The 21,060-nt window shown below is 38.8% G+C and overlaps 1 protein-coding gene across 1 annotated transcript in view; it reads left to right on the forward strand.

Moving 5' to 3' along the window:
* Window positions 1-21,060, forward strand: part of ZFAT (zinc finger and AT-hook domain containing) — a 304,336-nt gene that overhangs the window by 229,276 nt on the left and 54,000 nt on the right. Inside the window, exons 12-14 of the mRNA XM_036741178.1 lie at window positions 806-944; window positions 16,343-16,461; window positions 18,459-18,585. Of these exons, the coding sequence (XP_036597073.1) occupies window positions 806-944; window positions 16,343-16,461; window positions 18,459-18,585 (385 nt within the window). The remainder of the gene's footprint in view (window positions 1-805; window positions 945-16,342; window positions 16,462-18,458; window positions 18,586-21,060) is intronic.

Genomic DNA, 21,060 nt, shown 5'->3' on the forward strand with positions numbered 1-21,060 from the left:
TTAAGAACCATTGGTTCAGGTTTAAAAAACAAAAATATTGGAAAACATCTCATCTAAAAAATTAACTACATTGTACATTTTTAAATAATCATCCTTCAGAAAAGTTGAGACTCAGTTGACTTTAGAGGTGAAAACCTTAGAGGCAGTCAAGCCAATCTATTTTATAAATGAGGAAACTGTGATCCAGAGAGGTAACATGATCTGCCCAAGTTTACACAGCTACTTAGAGGCAGTGCTGATACTAGAACCCAGGTTTCCTGATCCAAAACTATTCCATGTACCCTACTGCTTCCTAAAGCGACTGCTTATTTTAGGCATATTGGCTCTGAAACACTCATTATGGTACGCTGGGAGTCAAAAGACTTGGGCTGTAGCCGGGGGTCAGCCATTTCCTAGCTATGTGATCTTCGAGGAAAAAAAAGGCATTTAGCAGCCTCTTTTATCTTTAGTTTCCTCATCTATGAGATGAGAGAATTGGACCAGATTCATTCTCTCATTCTCTCTCTCTCTCTCTCTCTCTCTCTCTCTCTCTCTCTCTCTCTCTCTCTCTCTCTCTCTCTTTCTCTCTCTCTCTCTCTCTCTCTCTCTCTCTCTCTCCCTCCCTCCCTCTCCTTTTTTACTCATTGTTGCTCTTTTTCATGTCAGCTTTTAACATTCTGTGACTATTTCATGGTCATTAAGCTTTAAAAAATTTTCAAAATGTGTTTTTGAAACTCATTAAAGCACGTATCATTTTTATTTGAGGGACATTACCACTTTAGAGACTGTTTTTTTTCTCTAATTGAACCTCTTTCTGTTTCTTCAGCCTTTCCGTTGTGCACACTGTCATTATTCTTGCAATATATCCGGTTCTCTGAAGAGACATTACAATAGGAAGCATCCCAATGAAGACTATGTCAATGTAGGAACTGGAGAACTTGCTGCCGATGCCCTGATCCAGCAAGGTAAAGGTTTCTTCTACTGACAAAACCCCAAACCTCTTTGAAGAATTTCTGGAACGATCTGTTAAAATTAGGGGATGATTTGTTTAATAGAAACTTTTCACAAAATCCCAAAGACCTGTGATTTCTTCAGATCTTTATAGTTTCATAAATTACCAAAGTTAAAAAAAAAAGAAAATTACCCGTTAGCCAGCCTACTGAGGAAAGCCATGCCAGACTTATCTGTACTGGTCCTTGGAGGATAGAGATGCACTTAATTGCCTATACTATATTTGTTGGCTTTGATAAGACCTTCCAAGGCGTCTACCACACTGGCATAGTTTCTGGGAGCCTGCAGTCATCTCTATCTAACAGTAAGACACCAGAGGAGAATCTCAATGGAAGAAAAGTCAAAACAAGATGACCCAGTAAGTTTCAGTGGTTATCACCATATGAACATTCAGCATTCAACAAACAAACTTTTATTAGGTGCAATCTGTGGTCAGTAAGTTATACTAATAGCTAGAGAGCATACAAGGATTAGTAAGAAATTGGCCCAGCCATAAGGACCTCATAATTTATTAGATACAACAGACATGTATATAGATAAGTATAATGCAAATTGGAAAATAAGTTTGTCAAAGGGAGGAAAGAATGTTCTCTGGAATAACAGTAGAGAGAGAGCTCTTTAAGCTTATGGTATCATGGGAGTTTTAATTGAGGAGATGGTATTTTGAGGAGATGGATGGGTTGTGAGTGAGCAGAATTGGGGTTATGGGGTAGAAGAGCAAATAATTGGAATGTATAGGGTCTAGTGTGAGATGCAGTTTGAAAGGTTGGTTGGAGCCAAAGTGGAGGACTTAGAATTTAGGCTTTATTCAGTAGGCAGCATGAAACCTTTGAGGGTTTTGATCAATGGAGAAACATAATTGTAGCAGTGCTCTGGGAAGGGTAATAGGTAGCATGAATGGGATGGTTTTGAAAGGCAGCTGGAAGTAGAGACTCTATTAGGAGGATGTCTCTGGGGCTGTTTCCTTAAATTAACCTTTCACCTCTTGAATGAGATGGCATTTATTCTTAATGTTTCTTTCAACTCCCCTAAATCCCTTCTTTCCATTAAGAAATTTTTCTAATAAGGGGCAGCTAGATGGCTCAGTGGATAGAGCACCAGTCCTGGAGTCAGGTGGATATGAGTTCAAATTTGGCTTCAGACACTTACTGTGTTACCCTGGACAAGTCACTTAGCCATGATTGTCTTCAAAATTTCATTTTTTTATAATGACTTATTTATTTATTTATTTTGTGATTTTCCAATGTAGAGCTTCTCTTTGTAGCCAAGAATGTATGATTGCAGCTCTAGAATTTATCTAGAATCTAGAAGTTTCACTCATTTTTACTCATATGTATTGATGGTGAAAAAATCCTCTAACCTTTATCCTCTGCAGTTTGTATCCATGGCCACTCAGTCCAGATCAGAATGTAATAAACCCAAAGTGGAGATGTAACTGGGTTTGCGATCTCCCCTCCAGAGACAAGAAGTGTTTAACCTTTGAGTTGGAAGCCTAAGAGAATGAGATTTAGATCTAGAAATGACTTTAGAAATTCTCTAGTTAAGTCTTCTCATTTTATTGATAAATGAACAAATGAATGAAGCTTCTGTTAATTACTCAGTGTAATTAATAATGTATGCAAAGCACCCTGTTAAGCTCTGGGGATAGAAATAGAAAAAGTCAGCCCTTGCTTTCATGGAGCTCACATTTCTGATGGGAGAGACACCACCTTTGGAAGGTTTCAGTTGCAAGTCAGCTGGAGAAGCAGTTTAGCAAAGCAGATATTGATTCCTCTTCTTCAGTGTCATTTCCATTGACAAAATGACATCAGTTTCTGATATTGAAGAATTTGGTAGTGCTAAGGACTTTGGTGGCAAGAACTTTTCTGAGTCTTTGGTAGCTGTGGCTGTCTCACCTGCAGGAGAAATTGCCAGGTTTCATCTCCGCAGATTTGCTTCCCATGATGATAGCTTAGCACACTGGGTTAGAAGAAGCATTACTGCTCCTAAGGATTCTTGAGTCCGTGGTCCTGGGCTTTCCCCATTACCATCTGAAAGTAGTCAGTCACCAAGGCAGTGGTGGTGGTTTGACTGGCCTGATGTGCATTGTCTGTTGTCTTTTCCTCAGGGTAACTTGCTACTTCAGTCAGGTGAGTTTGCCTGCCCTTTATATGGCAGTTGGTCAGGATGACTTGGCCCTTTTCCACAACAGTGCAAAGTGAGGGCTAGGCTGTAAGTAGGACTGGTGGTCTTGGGTGGTCCTACCACTCCCAGAACTCTTCTGCCTATTTGACTGTTGGGGGCATTTGGTGAGTAGTTGTTGCTGGTGTTCATGAGGAAGGGGGGTCACTTCTCCACAATGATTTCTCTTCTCATTGATGGCTGGAGGGAGCTGGGCTAGAAGCAAGTCTGGCTGTTTGTGGGGTACTGCTGTTCCCAAGGAAGATGGAAGTAAAGGTGGTGGTAGTGGTTTGAGTTGCCTGGCACATGTTATTTCCTTCTCTCCCTCAGGGTGTTTTGCTTCAGGTAGGTAAGTGATAAGGAAACCAAGACCTAAAAGGTTAAGTTACTTTCCCAAGGTCATACAGGTATCAGTGCCTGGTATTTGGGTGATCTCACATCTAGAGCCTGGCCTGCAGTAAATCTTGCTAATACAGTGGAGAAGCTGGGGTATGAACTCTGGCTCAAAATCCACTGGTCCTCCAATGCTACTTTTGTAATATTCTTAAAATTCAATTGGTATTTGCAGGAAGACCCATTAGCAGGCTACTCTGCCAGTCAAGAGGAGAAGCGAGAAAGACTTGAACTAGGGTGATTGTGATATGAGTAAAGCAAAGCAGGTAGATTTAAGAGATGTTGAGGAAATGGAATTGACAAGACTCAGCAATTGATTGGATATGTGGAGTGAATGAGAATGAAGAGTCAAGGATGTCTCTGAGGTTGCAAGGCCGGGTAAGGGGAATGATGATGATGATGTCCTCAATAGAAATAGGGAAGACAGGTAAACCAGAAGGCTTGGGGGAAAAATAGTAAGTATTGTTTTGAATATGTTGAGTTTGAGATGCTAATGAGACACACAGGTGCACATATCAAATAGGTAACTGGTGATGCAGAACTAGAATTAGATATATTGTGTCAACAACCTGGCTGGCAGCTTCTGTGGGGGTATAAGATTCACCCACAGCCAACACCCAGAAAGCTGCCAACAGCACAGGTTCTTTCGATCTGCTTAATTAAGGAAAGCAAGGTGAAGGGGTTGACAAGCTTACTTTTAATTCAAATATCACTCAGTTAGTTCAGGGGAAAAATCCAGCACCCTGAACTTCAAAACAAAATGCAAATTACAGACATCAGTAGACTTTGTCTGATTCAAGTCCCAACAGATAGTTACCACAGTTCAACAAAGTTTCAACATCCGGGTTTACAAGCTGGAGGGCTCCTTAGCTACAGCTGCCCAGAGTCTCCTCATTAACACCATCTCCAGAGCCCCACACCAATAGCTTTGTCCTCCCTTCTTATAGGGCTTTAGACATCATCAGACATCATCTGAATCACCAGAGCTCAGGCTCTGGTGATTGGTTCTTGAGTTGGCCCCTCCCCTTAGGACCCTGGGATGTTCACATCCACATGGATTACATTAACACCTAATGGGGTTTGGGCCTGGGGCTTAGCACCTAGTAAAGCTCACTGAGATAAATTGAGTCACTCAAAGAAAACAAAGACAATTCTGGTTACATATATCAATCTGAGAGTCATCTGCAGAGAGATTAATTGAACACATAGTAACTGATGAGATCACCATCGAAGAGGGCATAATGAGAGAGAAGAGAAGAGGGTGCTGGACAGAGCCCTAGACTACCCTCACAATTTTGTTGTGAGAAAATTGTTTTGTAAAGTGTGACATAAAAATAAGCCTTTATGTATGCAGCACAGGAACACCTCTACAACATTGTGCCACCTACTTCTTCACAGAATTATGGAGACAGCATTTTTTTAAACCTAACAGAGATATGGAAAGGTGAGTTACTATCATTATTTATAATAGTAGAGCTGGGAAAGACATTATGTCATGTATTACAGCTACCCCATATGTCTGATAATAAGTGGAAATAAGACCATTTAATTTGACCTACAAAGTGTACTCCTGTGGTGTGGCCTAACCATAGAAATATGAGGGTGACTACCACAGTAGGTAAGGGATGTCTAGAGTGCAGAAGACCTGGTTACTGATCTGAGCTAGAGCCATCACAAAGAGTGCAGAGGTATACAAGGCTGTAGGAAGGTGTCACTGTGGGAATCTTCCCTGCCCCTGCTACTCCCCTCAAGGATGCCTATGCCAAGCAACTGAGGACCAAGGTCTTTGGCAGGCCTGGACTGTGCCTTCAAGAAGCAGCTCTGAGTTTATTCTCTATAGTGGCTACCACCTCTGGGTGGTCCCTCTGACATAGAGATCAGAGCAGGTCGAGGTTCCAGCTTGGGGCAGAGAGATGTGGGATTGTCAAATTGCCTGCCATCCATCAGAAGGGCAACCGCTTCAGAGTCATTTCCCTTACTTAGTGATTTACCCTCATTGGCAGCATGAGGTACTTCAGGGAATATTGGAAATGGGGCTAGAAGATGTAGAACTTCATCCTGGCTTTGACAACGATGTCACTTTCTCAGAGTCTTTTTTCTTATATGTAATAGGGCATAGTGATAATTTGTATTATCTGTTACTTGGAATTGTGAGGACAGCACTTCATACCAAAGAGAGCTAAATAAATGTGGACTGTTAGCCAGTTATCCATCCCCTCAAAAACTACTTGTAAAGGACCTACTGTTTGAAGCATGCTTTCCTGGGCTCTGGATACAGCTCCTTTGAGATCTTCTGCTAGATGTCGTGGGGAGCTTCCGAGTCATGGAAGGATTCGTTCAGAGACATTTTAACTAATCACAGCAGAGAAGATCTAGTCTTTACATTGAAAAGCTTAATTTTTGCTTCTTTTCTTGGCACATGATTATCTTCTTTTCATGAAGCTTTTGAGCTTATATTGTTGGTATAAATAGAAGTTCTGTTTTATATCTGAGTTTTGATCATTCCCTTGGAAGAAAGTATTCTTGCAATATGCATTATTTTAATTTATACTTCTCTTTAAACCCTGTGACTGTTTAAAGCAAAAGGCACTTTTATAAATCCACTAAACAAATCGGAGAAAAGTGATTTATGAGCCTGCTGTTGGAAATGTTGTATACACTGCAAGTTTTCTGATTTTGAGTGATGCTCCGCTTATATTAATGGGCCATGAAATGAATCCGAGCGTAAGAAAAATGAACTGACCAAACCCTTCAGCACTCTTTGTGAGGAGATTGGTATGGTGGCATAGGAGAATTGTCTGAGAAATTGAGAAAAATTCTAAAGAAATTCATTGGACGTAAAAGTAGGGTGGCACATTGGATTTTCTTTAATGAGTATGTTGTGATGGTTACAGTTTCCTTAGCGCCAATTTTTCCTGTTTGTACTCTGGACCTAGCTGTTCAAATTGTTTCTGATAGTTGAGTTAAAACAATAGTGTACTTTGTTAAGCTTTTCTGCTAGTGTGGCTGGGCCTGTGACATGTGTTTGAGCCTGGTACCCATGGAGGCTTCTGTGCCAGGAAACCTGGCAGGTAGTTTCTCCTAACCTCAAGCCCTCCAATTCTCCCCCTGCCTCCCACACACACATACACAAAGTTGAGGAACAATATGGCAGTGACTGGACAGGGGGGAAAAAGAATGCCCTGGGGATGCACAGAGAATGTCTCATTGGTGATCATAGATTATTTTTTTTAATTTATAAGTTCTCATTTTATAGATTTTTACATAGTTCTTACTACCTCATATTTAAGACTAAGAAGAGTGAGAGGAAAATAAAGGAAATTATATTACTGCCTAGCTAGACCTCAGTTTCCTCTCATTTTTAAAATGAGAGGGTGGAAATTAAATGGTCTCCAGACCTTCTAGTTCTTTAAAAACATTTCATGACCACCATGAAGCCTGCCTCATTGGATCCTAAAGCATCCTTCCATTGAACTCAGTCCTTGGCTATTCTCTATCTCCAGAACCAGAATTTGAACCCAGATTCCCCTTCCTCTAAATCTAGTGTTTTTCCCACTACACCACATTCCACGAACAAAGTATCAGCAGGGACCAGGATCTGGAAGGAAGGAAACTAAGGATTAATCCTAAGAGGCAGAGGAAGGGGAGTAATGAATGCATTTCAGGCTTGGGCTGCAGAAGCACAGGGCAGGAGACTGGGTGTTATGTATGAGAAGAAGCAAGTAGGCTGGGTTGGCTGGTAAGAGAGAACAACATACAGTCAACCTGGAAAAGTAGTAAAGTCAGATCATGACAGGGTTTAAATGCTAAACAGAAGAGTTTGTATTCTGTCCTAGAGATACTTGGGGCAGAAGAATGGCATGGCCAGATCTGTGCTTTAGGGAAATGGCTTTGGCAGCTGTGTGGATGATAGATTATGGAGGAAAGAGACCAACTGCAGGGAGAGTAGGGGGCATTTTTCAGTAGTGCAGGTGAAATTTAATGAGGACCTGAATTAGGATGGTTATAATGAAATGGAAAGAAGAAACAAGATGTTGTAAAGTAGAATTTTTTTAAAAAAACTGCTTTGGTATTGGTGGCAAGGGAAAAAAGAGTAAAGGATGATCCTGAGGTTATCAATCTGGATGAATGAATGAAAAAAACATTTTTAAAGTTTGTACTATATACAAAGCACTGGTGGACACAAAATGAAAAAAAAAATACAGTTCCTTCTCTAAGGGAGCTGACATTCTAATGGCAAAGACATTTTTGGAAGAGGTTTTAGCTACAAGTAAGATGAAAAGCCCTTAGGGTGCAGCAGCAAAGCAGATGTTAATGTATCTTCTTTAATGTCACTTGTGCTGATAAAATGATATTTTCTGATGTTGAGCCATTTGACAGTGCCAAAGATTCTGGGGGGAGGGGGTCAGGACTTTCTCTTCTAGGTCTTCAGCAGCTGGGGAGGCAGAAGCCTAAGCCCAAGCCTGCAGCCCCTGCAGAAGCAATTGCCAGGTCCCAGGGTTTGCCTCCTGGGAAGATGATGGCTTTAGGGGCTAATCTGGAGGCAGGACCAGGTTTCAGATGTTTCTGTCACTCCTGAAGCCCTTAGGCTGACTTGATCATCAGCAGCAGTTGGTATTGGATGGTATTGGTGATAGTATATGCTTGTATTGCATTTCTTCCCAGTTATTACTCCTCTTAGTGATAGGTGTGATGCTTGGGATAGAAGCAGGGCTGATAGTCTTTGGGTGCTCTGCAGTTCCCAGGGCTCTCTGGCTCAGGGTCCTGAACTTTGACCATTAGGGTTTGAGAGGAAATGGGAGACAAGGCGGTGTGGTGAATTGACTTGCCTGACACATTCTACCTCTTGTCCCTCCTTTAGGGTTTCTTGCTGCTTTAGCTAAGTTGGCTTGCCTGCCCTATCTATATGTGATAGTTAGGTGAATGATAGGGTGGTTGGGAAGGGGGGAGGGTTTGGAAGAACAGATAACCTTATACTATCTCACCAAGCATTCGTATCCTACCTCTTCTTGAAGTCCAGCCCATTTCTCTTTTGAAACATTCTCATTATTAGGAAATGTTTTTATTTTATTAAATCTCTACTTCTTGGGTCAAACAGATCAAGTTATTTTATGTGAAAGTCCTTGGAACACTTGAAGAGTTTTCACACCTTGTCTTCTGTTTAGGCTAACATGCCTAGTTCTTTCACCTCAGTTCCATAGGGTAGGCTCGTTAGGCCTTTTTGTCACCATCCTCGTCATCTTCCTTTAGTGACAAGTTACAGAATGTCAGTGTGCTTCATAAAATGTGGAACTCAGAATGGAACACATTATTCCAAGTGTGGACATCTGGACTATTAACCCTCCCAGCTCTGGACCCCATGCTTTTCTCAGTAAAATCAGAGTTATCATAGACTCCATTTTTATCATTTTTCAAAAATGGCAGAGCCAGGGCTGAAACCTAGGTCATAGGATGCTAAGCATAGTGCTCTTTTTATTCTACGACAGATATAAGATACTGTGTTGTTGCTGTCATACAAGAACTAAGATGATCGCATATTCTGTAAATAGGTATTTTACCTGAGTGACCACTCCTTCATCTCTTGCTGGATTGCTCCTTTTCCCACCCTCAGCTGTGGATGAGCCGTAAAGATCTTAACTAGTCCCATTTCTTTGCACTCTTGCGAATCAGTTAACTAGAATTTATTAAGCACCTACTATGTGCCAGACAGTATCTTATCCAGTTCTCATGGTTAAGATTGCAATCTCTTATAGATGACTTGTTTTTTTGTCTTCCAGCTGTACTCTCTCTTCAGTGTCACCAGATGCCTCTTAAAATACTGACAATTGATTGCCAACTATCCCCCATCGCACTCACCAATTATCTTGTATTTTCCTTGCTATATATTTTGCATTTTTTTATGTGTGTACTTGGTTCCCCAAACAGAATGGGAGCTCCTTGAAGGCAGGGATTATTTTGATTTTTTCTTTGTATCCCCAGAACCTAACATGGTGCCTGGCACACAGTAGGCACTTAATAAATTCTTGTTGATTGATTGCTTCTTATGTCAAACTTTCTTAAAACAAGGCACAGCAGTTATTGAAGCACTGCAGCCATTTCTTACTAAAAATAATGTTTTGGATTTCTGATCTTTCTTTGAATGTTAGTCATAGAGCTCATTTCTCTAGAGCTTTTGGGTTTGTGAAGCACTTTCGTCATAATCCCTGGTGAGGTAGGCTATACATGAATTATTTCCCCCATTTTACAGGTTAAAAAACTGACGTTCAAATTTCAAATCTAGACCTTGAATGTAGCCCCTCTGATGCCCGATTCACCAATCTTTCTGCTACATTGGTTCCCTCATATCGGGCTGAAGGGGTCAGGGTACTTTGCACTGTCTCATTAGTCCTAAAACTGCCCCTTTGTGTAGAACTACAAAGAGGTGGATGGGCTGCTAGCATATCAGAGTTAGTGGAGTGGTGGCCGCTGTACTGCCCTCCGTGTGCTTGGAAGGGTTGGCAAGGAATTAGGAGCTTTTATCGTTGCTGTTGTTACTTGTCCTGGTGATCTGATTTACGAACGTTATTGCTCTTTTGCTTCCAAACTTTTGTCATTGGTTTGCCAAAAAAAAAAAAATCTGCTGAGCTTAAAGTGTTCTGAGTAAGAATGTTCAGCTAACCTTCTAAGACTGGTTCCAACCAGTGATGCTCCCTGCTCGGATCTTAGTTTTTTTCCCCTGGATACTTGAAGGAGAGATATTCCCAGCCTCCTTCTTGAGAAGCATGCTTTCTTTCCTTTCAAGGGAACATAGTGAGGGAGGAGACAAGTACAAGCTTTCTTGCTTCCCCAGGGAGGTTGTTCTATTGTGCCTTTGGCAGGCAGACCAAGGGGAGCAATCTCTGTGATCAGATAGCTTGTATAGTTTGAAACACATTTAGAAAATCAGGGAATACAAAGCTCTTATAGTCCTTGGTGAGGGGGGGAAGGCTGGGAAAATGAAATGAGATTAGAGGTTAAATTACTCTCTTCTTAAAATGATGAGCTGTTGGGCAGAGTTTCATTTCTAAATTTTACTTCGGATAATTTCCAGAAGTTGTTTCTCTGTTTTGAATAGAATGTACTCCCGCCCCTCGCCAAAAAAAAGTGTCTGTAGGAGACTTTTATACAGATGAATAGAACTCTAAGTAATGCCACAGGGTAAAATAATGAATAGAATGTTCCTTCCAAGTTTGGCATTATAAACATCTCTAAATTTGCAAAGGATCAGGGTCTGTTATTCAGATCATGCCCCTGTATGTCAGTGAGTGGTCCCAAAGTTCGTTATGGTCATGGTGAAGGGGAAAATGGCCTACTGTTAACGTTCGTTTTTCTACATGATAATTTACCATGGTACTAAGAGTCTTATGAGATGATTTCCTGATAGATGTACTGTGAAGAGGTACTGTGTATCACCCTCATTTTGTAAATTGAGAAAATAAGTGACAAGGTAGTAAGTGGCAGATATCAAGAGGGTAATAGAGAAGAGGATTCAAACCCAGACCTCCTGATTTTTAAGTTCAGTGTTCTTTTCGCAGTATCATTCTAAATACCACTGCTATTAGTTACAGCTATAGCATTTTTTTGAACGTTTATTTTGGAGAGAAATTAAAATTGTTATTTTCAATGTGGCCCAAAAGCCAGGTGCTATTTTTCTGGGTGTAGGTTTCCCCATATGGGAATTTCATCAGCTCCTTTAGACCAAAAGCACCTTTTAGTACAGACCTTACCTTTTATTATCTATTCCATTTTCAAGTATCTCTTACATGTGGTCTCTTCTCTACACTAATATGACCATCACCCTAGTCCAAGCCTTCATTAGCATTGTCTTAGACTCTTCTAATAACCTCCTAATTGATCTTACTAATTACCGTTACTAATCTCTCCTCCCTCAAATCCATCCTCCACACAGATACCAAAATACTTTTCCTAAAATGCAGGTGAGATCGTTTCACTCCATTCCTCCAGTACCTTCAGTGGTTCCCCCTGCCTCTAGGATTTCCACAACTTCCCCAGATTGACATTTAAGTCCCTTCATAGACTGGCTCAAGTCTACATTTCCAGAATTATTTCACACTCCTCCCCTTTTGGCTATTTTGACCGGAGGAGAATGCATTCTGACTTGTCCTCCACCTGGCAGTTTATCTCCTATCTTCCTTTATTCCTTTGTACAGACTCTTCCCAAGCCTGGAATGTACTTCCTCATCACCTCTATGTCTTAGAATTAGTAACTTCTTTCAAAGCTTACCATTTCCTAGAAGGAAACCTTCCTACTAGTTGGGAGCACTTACTTCTGTCTCTTCAAATTATCTTGTATTTACTTCTCTATATACTTATTGTATTCTCCTGTACAATGTCAACTCCTTGAGAGCAGAGGCTGAGTTTATTTTGATCTTTTTATCTATAGTGTCTAAACACAGTGACTCGTAGGTAGTAGATGCTTACTGGTTTCTTACTGAATGAAATTTGAAATGGCAGAGCCAGAAATAGACATGAGCTACCCTGATGCCTGGCTTAATAAAGTGTATTTTTTATAGAGCTACATTGCTGAAAATAAAACTGAATTTTAATAACGTCAATTTATATAAAGGACCTGATATTTTAATGCTATATTATGATTAATCTAGTACCTGTAACTCTCTCTAAGGATACTTGCTTTCAGAAAAGAACCTACTACAGTGGGCTTTGTTTAATTGTTTTCAAAAGACTCGTACCTTTGCCCAGTTGGGTAATTCATCGGAAAATCGTGATTTGGAACTCCAGTTTCGTTAGCAATTGATTGCGAGTTCTAGAGTCAGTGCACAAAGCAGACTCACCAAGTCTTTCATTGACCTTGCCTATGTATTTAATGAATTGGAGTAGAAATTAGTTGTTCTTGGCTTTGGTGTCAGTTAAGTGACACAGTTTATCCATTCAGCATAGATTACCCATTGTCATTTGTTGTTCCTTAATTAAAAGTTACAATGACAAAGGTTATTGAAGCTTTAATTAATGCTGGGTATTATTATATTAATTTTAATTTAAATATAATATGGCCCAGTATTTCCTCCTAAATTAGTTTCTCCCGAAAGGCACTGACATAGGGACCTTTAATTTCATCTTAAACCTGATGATATCTTTGCCCTAATCTTAACCACAGGTAGTTTGCTTGTGTGAACTATTTAATATTAAAGCTGTGAAGGGAGAAGAAATTCAAGATGAAAAGAAAAGAGTAGCAGTGTTTCATCTGCCCCATGAAGAAGTTTGCTAGTAGTTCAAATTGAAATTATTCTTGAGGAATGCTAAATGACAGTGAAGGAGCCTAAAAATTAAGTTGAGTTTTAGTCTCTTTGATTGGGATAGAACAGACAGATGCAGCTGTACTTGACATACAGAATGACATTTTTGGGTTTCAGAAGAATGCCCATTCATTTAGTTCATCCTTCTCTTAAGGTTTCTGAATTGTTTGGGATTTGGCTTCAATGACCAGTCTTTCAGGGAAGATTACTAATAGAAACTGGAAGGGATTCTCTGAGGCTTTAGTACCACACGATCATAGGCCTTAGAGCTGGAAAGGTAGGTAATCAAGCCCAACCCTCTCATTTTATAGATGAGAGGTATAAAACAAGAAACCTGGATTAGAAAATCTTAACTCTCCTTTCTGTCTCTGGCATCATATGATGCTATGATTCTAATCATCCTATCTCTTGGACCCTAATTATCAAAATCTGAATGTGTTCCATGCTGCATGGTGAGGTAAAGATGTTTGTTTTCTATTTACATATGACTTTCTGAGAAACCCTGCTATTAAATAAAATAATAGGCCAGAAAGTCCATTTGTAGAATGATACATTAAGCATCTTTTAACTGACAGTGAATTGAGTTCAACAGAGGAAATATATTACTCCATAAGCACTTATTAAGTGTTTACTGTGTGTCAGCTATTGTGCTATTTGCTGTATCCAAAAGAAAAATGAAAACAATGTGTTCTGAGATAACTTACATTCTAATGAAGGAAGAGAAAGGAAGGGAAAGGGGAGGGAAAAAATATTTATTAAGCACCTACTATATACCAGGCTGTGTGCTAAACACTTTGCAAATATTATCTCATGACTATAGGTGCTATTATTATCCCATTTTACAATTGGGCAGACTGAGGCAGTGAGAGGTTAAGCGATTTGCCCAGGGTCACATAGCTAATAAGAGTCTGAAGCTGAATCTGAACTCAGGTCTTCCTGACTAGGCTCAGCGCTCTATCCATGTGCCACTTAGCTGCATAAATGGGTACATACAAGATCTTAACTATATTTGTGACTATTGACATTTTCCCTTTTTTTTCTCCTGGGAATGATCAGATCCCTTTTAAATATAATTTCTTAGTCATTTTGTCTTGATTTTTCAGAGCAGCCAAGTCATCAGAGCAAAGCTTTCCCATGTTCCTCTTCCAATCTCTTGGAAAGTTGCAAATTTATTTGCTACCAGGAAAATGCTCATATAGTAAATAAAAGTGATTACGAAGGGAAATGGTGATAGCTAAGAGCCAAGATGGTTTCATCAACGACTCTTCATTCCAGACTGACTTTTCTGTTTCATTTTTCTTATGAGATCATTTTTTAGGTAAGGTATTGCTAAAGCATGGCTACAGGGCTCTGTTCTTGGTCCTTTTCAACCTTTCTGTTAATGACCTGAACAGAGACATTAAAAAGTATACTTATTGAATCTTCAGATTATATGAAGCTAGGGGAATAGCTAATATATCATGTTGGCTGTCAGACCTGGAATCCAAAGTGATCTTGGCAAACTGAGATTATGGCTAAATCTCAGAAGTTGGCAGTTCACTAGAAAGATATGTAAAGAACTTTTTTTGTTTTGTTTTTTATCTGTATGAGTACAGTATCGGGGAAGGCATGGCAAGACAAATTTGGGGGGAAATGACCTGAAGTCATGGGAGATTTCAGTGCCCCCCCAAGTATAATAGAAGCCATCAGTGTGCCCTGAAAATCCAAAAGTTAAATGTATTTTTTAAACTTCATTAACAGAATTAAGGTGTCCAGAACAAAGGAGGTATTATTTCATGTGGAAATTGAAATCAGGGGGTCTGAGTACAAATCTCAATTCTAAACAGTACCTATATGTTCCTAAGTCTCAGTTTCCTCCTTTGTAAAATGAGTATGAGTAACATTTATACTAACTACCTTACAGGGTTTTGTAAGAAAGTTTTTTTTTTTGTAGATCTCAAAGCACCTTAGACTTATGAGTTATTACTGTATATTCCTGCTGTGCTTTGCACTGGTCAGGCCACATCTGAAATAGATCCCATTCTGGGCACCACACATAAGGACTTTGACAATCTTGAGCTTTTTCAAAGGAAAGGTGACAAGAAAGGAAAGAGATTGTAAACCATACAACACAAGAATCAAGAGAAGGAACTGAAAATTTGGGGTTAGGGACAGGGAGGAAGAATGATTCCAGCCATCTTCAAGTATTTAAAATCTGTCTTGTGGAAGGACCTGATTTTGCTTGAACCTAGAAGGCAGAAGTAGGAACAATAGGGAGATGTTTTAGGGAGACGTATTTTATCTGGCTCACAGAACATATTTCCTAATAATTAGCACTATCCAGACGTGGAGTGAGCTGCTTCAGGAGGTGCTGTATTTAATCTCCCTAGAGCTTCCCTTGTTATAGCAGCCTGTTGGACTTCCATAGAATATATAGAGTCCTGCCTGCAACAGGCTGGATAGCATGACCTCTAAAGTGCCTTCCGGTTGTGACTCTCCAATTCATCGCATGTTTCATGGCAGACTGTGAATGATCATCTGGGAAGGATATTTTAGCAAGAAACAGTGCATTGGATGAGTATTAGATTTAAATGATTTTTAATTTATGCTTATGCAGCATAGTATTGTGATTTCTGTGTCTCATTGTTTTTTTTTTTTTCCTTAAGGTAACACCTGTTAAATGTGTCAAAGAAATTACATCCATTCCTGAAATTTTGATATCTCTTCTCTGATACCAGTTTGGATAGACCAAACTCTAACTTTAGAATTATGCAAAATCTATATTTGAGGATGGCATTCTTTCTCATAAAGCTTAATTTGAATTTTTGACAGATTCTATGACATCTTGTTCTTTTCAAGAAATGAAAAGGATATGATGAATTTTGGCATTTTGTTCTTATTGGAAAATCTATATTAATTTTTTTCAAATCATTTTATAGAAATGTTTCTTGGGTGATAGAAACCAACAATAAGAGAGTGTAGATCAGTTAGTGGGGGAGTTATTGGAAGAGTTCAAAGTCTCTAGTATCTATTTATCCCCATTTTCTACCAAAAGCATTTGTGATTTAAATTCTAAAATTTAAAAAGATAAAAAATGTTTGAACAGTATCTCTGCTATTAATATTCTGTTATGGTAAGTTATACGAAGAATTTACAGACCTAAACTTACCTCTCTACAAAGCATTTTAGAGTTTACAAAAAAAAAATTGATCCTCATAATACCCTTTGAAATAAATAGAAGAACAGTTTTTATGAGGGAGGGCAAGTGACTTGTCCTCCTTCCATAGGCATTGGATGGCAGGGCCAGAGCTTGATTTCATATCCTCTAATCTCAGTTCAGTGCTCTCCCTACTGCTTTTCCTTGTTCTTTAAAAAATAGTAATAGTGGCAGGTTCAAGTGAGTGAAATTTCTTTCATTTCCAAATTCTTGGTTTCTGAAGTCTAGTGGTCCTTTCTGCAGAGTTGAGGTAGCCATGTAAAGGGAATAGCATCATTTGTTTTAATCTCTGTCTTGTCCTTTCTTGCAGGTGGCATCAAGTGTCCAGTTTGCAGCTTTGTTTATGGTACTAAATGGGAATTCAACAGGCATTTGAAGAATAAACATGGATTGAAATTAGTAGAAAGTGATGGTGACACTAAATGGGAGGTAAATCTTGTTAATTAGTGGTAGTTGTCATCACCAGATCTACAAAGCCATTCTCTCTCATGATTCAAAAGTAAAGATGGAGGTTTGCTTATTGACACACACGGCAGGTGCAATTCTTTGGCAATATGTTCAGTTCTTAAATATGTAAATTCTAGAATCTTCAAAGACCATATTTGATACTCTGGATATTGTCATGATAAACAAGGCCTGAAGCCCTTTTAATAGCTTAGTCCCTTAGGTGAGTGCTTGTTTTCTTCATTTAAAACATGGCATTTTAGAAAGGGAACAAAAGTAAGGTGTGTATGGCCACCTTTTCGACAGATTGCTAAGGGAAGGGGAGAATTAGTTGTTTATTTCCCTGTCCCCTTCCTTTGTTCTGCCTATCAGCAGAGAGATTGAAGTCAGTGACTATGCTGAAGAAAAACCTACAAAAACCATATTAAGTTTATAATCAAATTCAAAGCTAGTATTCCAGGTCTAGAATATGGCTATTGTGGGTAAACTAATTGCATTCAGTGCCCAAGCAAATAGAGTGTTGACTTGCAGATAGCAGGCCCTGATAAAAGTTTCTTGGACGTTGATTATGTCACTGTTCTGTCACAACTTACTCTAAGAACTTACTCTCCATAAAAAAGAATTCTGAACAAAAATTATATTTATAAATGTCAATCTACATTAATCTCTCATAGATTTGAAGTAATATTTGTTAAAGTTCCACTTCCCTGGAAGACACATCCCCATTTCCCTGGAAGACACATCCCCACTTACCCCTAACATCAGAAATAGTCATAACTATAAAAGTAAAAAAAAAATTCCATCTGAAACAACATGGAAGGTCACAGTTCCAAAGCCCAACCATTTTATTCCATCGTAGACAGAGGGAAGCCCTCTTAAGTACTCACCCAGAACCTGTTGACTTAGAAAGGTATATAGATGAGACATTAGCAGATTGAGAGTAGCAGTGATCTCTCTCACAGGGTTGACACAAGGAAAATCCTTTGTAAACTGTAAACCAATGTATAAACATGAATTTGTATCATTTATATACTATTTAATAATAATTAATTACATTCTATACTGACACAGAGATAAGTCTAAAGCTGTGTTTCTATTAGTGTATAGAATTCTTTTTGTAGAAATTCCCCTTCTATGTCATCAGGAACTCCTCTATAACTTGTAGAGTTAGAGAGGTGTCTAAAGGTAGTTGCCTTGGAGAGGGTCCACACATTTGAGAAGCTAAGTGACTTACCAAATAATCACACAGCCAGTGTCAGTCAGAGGCAGAATTTGAACACTCTACTTCTTCCAAGGCTGGTTGCTCATCCTCTATTGAATATATAGGCTGCCTTTTATTATGTATTAATTATATTATGTTAATATTAATTATTAATATATTATCACTGTTACTTAAATATTACATTTATTACTATTATGCTGTACTATTATCACTATGATTATTATTGATTAAATATTAATATTATACTAATGAGAATATACTTAGAATAGTAAGAAGTGACAGCTGATGGCAAAGAAGATAAGAAATATAAAATGCGGTCACAAAAACTAAAAGAAACAATCACAGCTGCCTTGGTCCATTTCATGTAACAAAAAAGAGCCCCATATTGCTCAGTAGCTTCTAAGGATATTAAATATAGTACCGGAAAATGATTTTAATAATTACCCTGAGTCATTAAGAAAAAAGAGCATATGATCATAGATTGATATCAAATTATGTTCATTCTATTCATTACAAACATGGAAATAATAATACATTTTTGGGAAAAATATTTCCACCAAAGAATAGTTAAAATACTTTTATCCCTTAAAAGAGTAAACTTCAGTTATTTGGGATATTTTTATAGGTGAAATAGCTTGTTGTCCAACAATGGTATATCAAGGAGTTGTTGTATGTTGTCTTTCTTGTCACTTATTTTTTATTAAGCCAATAGATGAACTATTCTCGGAAAAACACTCTTTTAATAAGCATTTATATTTAGCTAACTACAGAAATTTCTGAGGAATCATCCACCCAGTACCTTCATATCACAGAAGCTGAAGAAGATGTTCAAGGAACTCAGGCAGCTGTAGCCGCTCTACAGGACCTCAGATATACCTCAGAGAATGGTGAGAAAGTTTAACAAAGGGTTTTCCTCCAGTGGATCTCTCTCTACATCCATGTGTGGGACTATACCTTAGAAGAAGGCCTTGGTAGTTGCAAAAAGAAACTACCTCTGACTCGACAGAACCAATTGCCTTTTAAATATCAGGAGATGACCATTAGATTTGGAGTCAGGAAACCTGATTTGAATCCCATCTCTGCTTTTTGCTAGCCAGATCTGTGGTGGGTGAAAGATGATTATGATTGAGGAAACAAAGGTTTGCTGTTCCAAGCATATCCACTTATTAAGCAATGGATGTCGGTTGCCCAACAAATCAGAACCAGTTGCCTTCTTTAGTTTTGGCACTGGACCCTGGATACAGGCGAAGGCAGATTTTTATACATTAAAAACAATCAAATAAGACCAGTCAATTAAAAGGAAACAACCAGAATACAACATTAACTAATATCATTTCTAATTGGAGGAAAGTTTAGGGAGTTTCCTAGTTGGGAAGAGGAGAGTGAACAGGCGCAGCTCCCTGAATTCAGAACGAGAGGTGTCCCACTCCCCTCCAAGTGTCTGTGAACAATCAAAGGAACACAGAAACAATAACTGATTCATCAGTATGAGGCCCATTTTCAGATAAGACACATGGATAGCTTGAAATGTGCACTTGTGAGAAAACACCTTGAATCAATGTTTGGATCTGGCTGAGTTTCTGGTCATGTAACCTAGGTCTTAGTTAAGGTTCTATCAAGCAGAAGGTAGAAATGGTCCAGCTTCCCATCCATGCAAGGCTAGGTTCAAACAATGCAACAAAGTCCTCCCACAATTCCCACAATTGAATGAGGTTTTCTCACAAGACAGAAATTGGACTAGACTAGACCCATAATTGAGTAGAAAAGAAAGTGAGCTAGCCCCAGCCCCAAGATCCCGAGTCGAGTCATTATGGTTTACTCAGTTCACACTGCCACTTGATATTCTAACCTCCTTGATTTCTTCAGATCTAACTTCTGTAACTCTAAGATATCTATATTGTGAAAAATACAGCAATTTTTTCATATATTGCTTTATGATTTTCAAAGCATTTTTCATACAGTATTCCTGTTTTCAACATAGCCTTATGAAGTTAGCACAGCAGGTATTATTATAGTCATTTTCTAGGTTATAGAAGCTGAGGCTCAGTTATTGACTTATACAAGGCTAGCACATGGCAGAACCAGAACCCATATCCAGGTCTTCTGACCCCTAATATAACACACCTTCCTTTGGAGCTTGTACTTGTCCACACTGATCCCCTAGCCATCTCTTCTGGGAGGTAAAGACATCTGCTCACTCATTAGAGTGAAGTTGTACCAGGTTGACATCTCTTCCTGCCCTGATTCTTTCATCTACCCAGAGCAGTTAAATCTGTACTTAATGATTTACAGAATTGACTTTAACACATACCATGGTATAGCTGTAGCCATCTCAGTGAAAGCCTCAAAATTTTCAAAATCATTTTTAAAGTCTAATGCTATATTCACATAGAATTATAGAACTTTGAAGGTGGAAGGAATCTGAAAGAGGACCTAGTCCAACCCCCTCATTTTACACATAAGGAAATTCAAGTTCAGAGAGAGGCTCAAGGTCATTATAACATATTTTTGATTTTGCCTCATCCTTTTTAGTCCCAAATGTAGAGTAGGAGGAATTATTTAAACATCCGTGCCATGAGTTCCATTGTTCTCATTCACTTTCGAGATTTTCACTTTCATTAATTAAAGAATAGACATTATGGATGGCCTCCTGAGATTTCCTTGAGTTCTTGAAACATTCCACCAGGAATCAGAGATTTGTTGTGGGGCTTCACAGCTCCAAGCACTATTTGTGACTGAGATGGGCAGAAGGGGATGATTTTCAAGTAATTGAAAGGTGGGAATGAATTTTAGATTTCTCTTTCATTTAAAGTTTAAAGGTTTGATTCTTCACAGAACCTCAGAACTCAAAGGAACCTCAGAGTCCACTTAGGCCAACTCATGCTTTATCAAGAATTCCCTCTGCAGCCTACGTGATACATGGTGATCTAGCCTCTATTGAAGAATGCTTAAAGATGGAAAGCCTCCTGCCCCTTCAGGCAGCCTGTTCTACTTTTTTTTTAGGAGTTTTTTTCCTTTTTGAAATATCATTCTCTGCAACTTTTACCCTTTGCTCCTAGTTCTGCCCTGTATTATCCAAACAAGAGGAGCCTAATCTCTCAAGACCAAAACATAGCCTGTCCTAATACTTCTCTTTTCTATTATAAATGGCTCCAGTTCCATCAACTGATTCTTGTGTGCCCTGGTATCCAATTTATGTATTTATTTTTTTGCTGGCTCTTGATATTTTATTTTATTTATTTACTTAATATTTTTAGTTTTCAGCATTGATTTTCACAAGAGTTTGAATTACAAATTTTCTCCCCATTTCTGCCCTCCCTCCCACTCCAAGATGGCATATATTCTGATTGCCCTGTTCCCAA

This window comes from Trichosurus vulpecula, chromosome 1 (assembly GCF_011100635.1).
Source record: "Trichosurus vulpecula isolate mTriVul1 chromosome 1, mTriVul1.pri, whole genome shotgun sequence".
NCBI classification, from domain to species: Eukaryota; Metazoa; Chordata; class Mammalia; order Diprotodontia; family Phalangeridae; genus Trichosurus; species Trichosurus vulpecula.